This window comes from Trichechus manatus, unplaced genomic scaffold, assembly GCF_000243295.1.
Source record: "Trichechus manatus latirostris isolate Lorelei unplaced genomic scaffold, TriManLat1.0 scaffold00024, whole genome shotgun sequence".
NCBI classification, from domain to species: Eukaryota; Metazoa; Chordata; class Mammalia; order Sirenia; family Trichechidae; genus Trichechus; species Trichechus manatus.
Genome location: NW_004443960.1, coordinates 3,699,003 through 3,705,471, shown reverse-complemented (window position 1 = coordinate 3,705,471; position 6,469 = coordinate 3,699,003). Strand labels below are relative to the sequence as shown.

Sequence of the window (6,469 nt, the reverse complement as noted above, 5' to 3'; positions counted from 1 at the left end):
TGCTCGTCCGCCATGTTCGTTGTCGCTGTGGCAGTGTGCTCGTCCGCCATGTTCGTTGTCGCTGTGGCAGTGTGCTCGTCCGCCATGTTCGTTGTTGCTGTGGCAGTGTGCTCATCTGCCATGTTCAGCATGAGTTTCGAGGTTGGGAGCAGGGGACTCTTCTAGTAACATGACATCTTGCTAAATATTCACGTTCAGCAAACTAAACAGGCAAAGTCAGGGCTTTCTGCTGTTGTTTCTTCCTCATTTCTCAGAAAAGAGGTTTCCTAGCTCCGTCTCTTGACAGTTATGAAAAGGGACAGCTGTTGCTTAGAGATGATTTATGTTGTGAAGAGAGGGTCTTGAAGGGACAACCATTTCATAGCTCTGTGCCATGCATTTTGAACAGACCACGGGGGGCTTGTATTGAAATATGTTAAAAACAAATGCAAATGTGACCAAGTGTGTTGTAGAAGCAGTTACAGTTTTCCCACCAAAGTTCACGTCCACGTTTACAGAGGGAGGAGATAATCTGGGAAAATGCACAGCTTGCTCTTGGGTGTTCTCCAGGGAAGTCTCAGACTACCCAGGCCCCAGCCAGCAGATCCTTGCCAGGGAGAGTGCTCTGTTTGTGGGGCCTCAGAGGCTAGCCTTGTCGTTTCCCTGGGCGCTTCTGGGCCAATAGTGCTGCTTAAAAGGAACAGGAGAACAGTCGTGACTGCCTGGGTCACTTCAGGGGAACGAGGCTCAGGATTATTTCTGGGTCCTCCTTGTTCCAGGAAAGGAGGCCACTGACAGCCACATGGTGATCAGGGGCCAGGAGCCCTAGAGGCTGACCTCAGCCATTAAGGAGCTGAATAGCCCATGCCTTCGTGCCTCAGAATGGTTGTTTTTGCCTCCCAGTGCCATTCTGAGGAGTCACTGAGATCCTCTACCGCAGGCTTCTCATGAACGAGGGCCAACTTGTTCACTGGCGTATCCTCAGCGCATAGAAGTGTCTCTATCAGAGCAGCTGCTCTTGCTACTACAGTCCTTTTTATCCAGCGGGCCTGCCAACATGTCTTCCCTGCAGTCCGCTGCTAGGCATGCCTCCCAAGAGGGGGTAAGGCATCCCGAGAGTCACCTCAGTTGTGACAGGCTCTTCCCAGGGGGGCCCTCTGCAGAGACGGGGCGGCCTGCAGCTCTACGGGAAGAGACCCACTTTCTATGGCTTGGGCAACATTTCAGAGGCATCTGAGTGCTTGGCAAAAGCCAGCTTGTGAGAGGCTTTAACCCAGATCAGAATTCATCAGGAAAAAGTTGAAGCGCTGGGGAGGGGAAACAAACCAGCCCATCGTGGCAGGGCGGGATGTCCTGATGCAGAAGGCCTCTGACTGATGGCCAGAAGGGAACATCCAGATAGGAAACTGGCTCCATCAAGGGAGAGGCTTTCTTTAAAAATTTTCCTTTCGTTTGTTTTAAAGTTTTAATTGATAAAATATCCCCTCAAAAGGAAAGTAGCTGAGGAAGAAGATAGTGCTGTGATGATCCGCCCCCGGAGGCACCTGGTGCAGTTCTAGCAGCCTGCTCCAGGGGTGGCCTGGAGACGCACGCAGCTGCTTCTCCCTGCAGCCCCCGCCTGCTCCCCAGGACGCTGCAGTGGGAGGGCTGAGTGAGCAGTGAGTCACAGTGGGGGACTGCTCTTGTTGCTGGAGGGTGTGCCCAGACGAGCCCCCAACCTCCCAAACATGGTCTCCTCGACCACTTACGAACATTTTTGCTCTGAAGCTCCATCTCTTTGCCTTTGCTCCCTGAGGGTCTCTTGGGGGTAGCTCAACAAGACCTCCCCTCTGTATGAAAGCGTTTCATCCCAGCAGGTGTACAGGCGAGGTAGCCTCTGTTTGCCAAAGGCATTGCAAATGTAGCATTGCATTGGCCACCTGTGAAGACCACTGCCCCAGGCTCCCCGGAGGTCAGCCTCGTCCCCTGGGGCACTCGCAGTCCCCACTGCCCTTCCAGCCCCTTCTCAGCACAGACTTTCAGAGAGAAGGTGTGCTATCTGCAGTTGTGTATCCTTTATGGAGGGTGCAGGCTCCAGAGAGGGGAGCCCCTACCTGTCTTCAGTGCGCCCTCTGGTGTCCAGTAGGTTTAATAGTCATTTTTACACATCTGTGGTTCTAAATGCATAAAAACGTCTTATGTGTGCAAAGCCAGTGCGCCTTAGGGAATACCTAAGGGCAGACGGCCTATTCTTAAAGTATATCAAGTATACCTGAGGAGAGAAAAACACTCAGAAACAAACTGATGCCAAGAGATACCTATAGAACCAACGGCTACATATGAGCAGACACCATGTATAACTGTCCTGTCTGTGATCAAGGATATTAAATTAACAGATGAACTGTCTTAATAACCAGAAACAATAATTAACAGATGTTTTAACATTAGGCACCAACATTTATTGAACACTTGCTAACACTTCAGTTGTTGTGCTGAGCTAGGGGTGGCAAATGCACAGACAAGTGCTTCTACTCATCCAGTCCTTCACCCATGGCAGACATCACCAATCAGTTACAGCTTTCTTCCTCACTGGTCAGGATGTGGCTCCATAATCCTATCACAGACGTCAGTAATCAATTATAGTTCTTTTCCACATTGGGCCAACATGTGGCCTCACAGTCCTTCTCAGTTGCATATTCTAGGAAGTCAGTACCCGGTGATTAGAGTTGGTGCACAAGATAAGATGAGTCTGATTTATCACAGGTTTGACATGCTTTATGCGTATTTCCTCATTTTTTCCTTAGAGTAATTCTTCGAGGTAGATATAAGCCTGGTTTGTGATATCCAAAGCAGTCACTTCCCATCTTCCCCTCCTCCCAGCCCCTGGCAACTTCCAATCTACTTTCTGTGTCTATGGATTTGCCTATTCTGGACAGTTCTTCTAAGTGTAATCATACAGCATGTGATCTTTTGTGGCTGGTTTCCTTCACTTAGCATCATATTTTCAAGGTTCATCTATGTTGTAGCATGAATCAGTGCTTCATTCCTTTGTGTGGCCAAATAAGGTTCCATTGTATGGATATCCCACATTTTGTTGGTCCATTTATCATTTGATAGACATTTATTTCAATTTTTTGTTATTGTGAATAATGCTGCTATGAACACTTGTGAACAGGTCTCTGTGTGGTTTAATGTTTCTGTTTTCATTGTGCCAGTTTCTTTTTAGCTGACCCTTGGGTGGTCAGGCAAGCCTTCCTTTTGGTTGCAACCATCCTATGTGCCAGCAAATCGCAGTAACAGTAGACTTGTTTGAATTACGTACAGTGGTTGTGTTTTCTGGGTATGTTCCTATGGTCTGCATTTTTCTTGTAGACCTGCCCTTCATGTGGAATTACATTTGCTCCAAAATCTGAAGCTGGTGCAGAAGGAGGAACGGTCCAAAATGGCTGTCAAGACGAGCATAGAAACAGCACCAAGGTAATGAGCTCATGCTGTTGCTTTCCATCAGTTCCTCTCCTGGTTCATCCACCCAAGTGACATCTGTCTTCTCAACTTCTCTTTTCTGAGAATCACTTCTCTTAGGTGACACCATCCCATACCCCCTAGTCCTTTGGGTTTTAAATAGGCCAATAAAGAACAGGATGGAAAGACAGAACTGACCCATGTGAAATAGAATGACTGCATGCTGAAATGGATGGGTCTCCCTCAGTGGATGATGAGAGTTTAAAGACATATGGATTAGAAAAGTTAGAGAAGGATTTGTAAAGCTGGAAACCGGGCTCAAAATATGGTAGAATGTAGGTGTGCAAAGAGAAGAGGGGCCTTCTTCGAGACGAGAAATGCATGATGAAGAGAGACTTGGCATTAGAGCAAGCAGCAGTGGAACTTCTAGAGAAATCTGACTTTGAGACCGGGGCCAGGACCTGAACGGAAAGCAGAGTAAAGACCAAACCCAAGAGCCCTTTCAAGAAAGCTTATGAAGGCTGACTTCCCCCAGGGAGGCAAAGTCTCTGTCATCCTCCACCCTCTCACCATCTGCCAAAGGAGCTGTGGGATGTCTGTCACGGCCACAGTCACCACCTGAAGTCTAAGCCTCGGTCTTCATTCACCTTTTCTTAAGCTGCAGCCTGTACAGCTCAAGGCTTCCTTTCCCCAGACCTATCCTGTATCTCCCCTGAGCCCTCCAAACCTCCCACACTGCTCTCTGGAATACTAGCTCTGTGGTGAGCAAGCTTACCTGGAACCTCAACTTTCTTTCCACCCCCTTCCTGGCTCCACGATACCACCTTTCTGGTTGCGTGAACACCTGGAGATGCAGGTTGAAGAAACAGGGTAACGAGGAGAAGGAGATGGGTGGAGAGGTCGGACATTGAGGTTAGAACAGAGACCTTAAGGTGCTGGCCCCTTCTGCAGGTCGAAATGTTGAGCCTGCTGTTGGGAATGTGGCACACCAGCATGGCAGAGAGACTGGGGATGGAAAGAAGCATTTTTTGATGCCTACATGCTGATTGCTGTGTTTGTTTCTCCTTTGTCTTGAGGCAGGCTTCTGGAGGACCTAATTCCAAAGCCCAGAATGGACTTCTGAGCCCTCCACCAGAGGAGAAGCTCACCAATAGTCAGACCTCCCTGTGTGAGATCCTACAGGAAAAGGGAAGGTGGGCAGTGGTGAGCTTGGACCAATCCGCTCTTCTTCCATTGAGATTCAAGAACATCCGGGAGAAAACAGATGCTCATTTTGTTGATGTTATCAAAGAAGATAGGTAAGATTAGAGTCACTCACACCAAAAGTAAAGCTTTGCGAGTAGTAAGCTCTCCCTTTTTCTCAATTACGTTATTCCTGCATATGTTTGTCCTCCATTGTCAGTGTATTATTTTATTTGAAGTAATTTCAAACTCAGAAAAGTTGCAAGAATAACAGGAAGAATTCCCATTATACCCTTTGTCTGGATTTTAGCACTTGACTGTTTGATCATTTTCCTTCTCTGTCTCTCACTATATATGAAATTTAGTTTTTGTTTTTTCTGACCTATTTATCAGTAAGTTGGATACATTGTACTTCATACATCATAGTTCAGTGTATGTTTCCTAAAAGCAAGGATGTTCTTTTATGTAATCGTAATTGCATTATCAAATTCAAGAAAATTAACATTGATACAATATTTTATCTAATCTACAGTCCATATTAGATTTTATCAGTTGACACGAAATGTTCTTTATAGCACTTTGTTCCCTCTAGTACAGGATCCAGTCCAGGGTCACATATTGCATTTAGTTGTCATGCCTCCCTAATTTTTTAAAATCTGGAGCAGTTCCTCAGTCATTCATTGTCTTTCACGATATTGACATTTTTGAGAAATACAGGCTATATGGATATTTCTGAGGTTGAATTTGTGAGGTGTTCCTCATGGTTAGATTCAGGTTATGCATCTCTGGCCAGGACACTGCAGAAGTGATGTTGGATCCTTCTCAGGCTATCCAGAGGCGTATGACATCCACCTGCCCTTCATTGGTGATGTTAAGTTTGATCAGCTGGGCAAGGTGTGGTCCAGTTCTCCAATCTATAGTTATCATTTTTTCCTTGAGAGTAATAAGTAATCTGTAGGAAGATATATTGAAGCCCTGGTGGCGCAGTGGTTAAGAACTCAGCTGCTAACCAAAAGGTCGACAGTTCAAATCCACCGGCCACTCCTTGGAAACCGTATGGGGTGGTGCTACCCTGTCCTGTAGGGTTGCTATGAGTTGGAATCGAGTTGACAGCAACGAGTTAGGTTTGGTTTGGGGAGATACATTAAGATCACGTAAATGTCCCATTCCTCATCAGACTTCCCTAAATTTAACATCCATTGATGATTCTTGCCGAGAAAAGTCTTTACTCCGATAGTTCAAAATGGTGACTTTTCCCACTGCAGCGCTTCCTGTACATTTGTCATTTTGTATTCTACTATAAAGAAGAACCCCTACTCCATTTATTATGTATCCATCCATCCATACATCTGTCCATCCATCTGTCCATTGGTCCATCTGTCCATCTATCATCAGCCTGAACTCAAGGATTCCTGTTTCATTTAAGGGATTATAATCCACCACTGTCCTTATTATATTTTGGCACTCTAATTGTCCCAGACTTTGCCAGTGAGAGCCCCTTTAGGCTGGCTTCTGTGTCCTTTTGACATGTCCCCATCATTTGCTTTGAGAAATTCCTTACTTTCTAGCACAAAAAAGATGCTCCAGGTTCATCTTGTACCTTCCCTACTCCTGCTTAGGAATTAGCTGTTTCTCCAAAGAACCCTGGTTCCTTTTAGTGAGAACTGGTATTTAGATATATTGCTGTTATTAATGTCTAATTTTATGTTATTGTAGTCCAAGAACATACCTGTCATTTTAGTACTTTTACATTGATTGAGACTTGTTTTGTGGCCTCACACGTAGCCTGTTGCATACCCTGTGCACTTGAAAAGAAGGTACATCCAGCATTCGTGGAATGTTGTAATCCCTGACCATCATCCAGCAT

General features: G+C 46.0%; 1 protein-coding gene across 1 annotated transcript in view; it reads left to right on the top strand.

The window, feature by feature from the left end:
* Nucleotides 1–6,469, top strand: part of ADCY9 (adenylate cyclase 9) — a 127,978-nt gene that overhangs the window by 99,818 nt on the left and 21,691 nt on the right. The window contains exons 4-5 of the mRNA XM_004373208.2: nucleotides 3,331–3,435; nucleotides 4,501–4,718. Coding sequence (XP_004373265.1) covers nucleotides 3,331–3,435; nucleotides 4,501–4,718 — 323 coding nt within the window. The remainder of the gene's footprint in view (nucleotides 1–3,330; nucleotides 3,436–4,500; nucleotides 4,719–6,469) is intronic.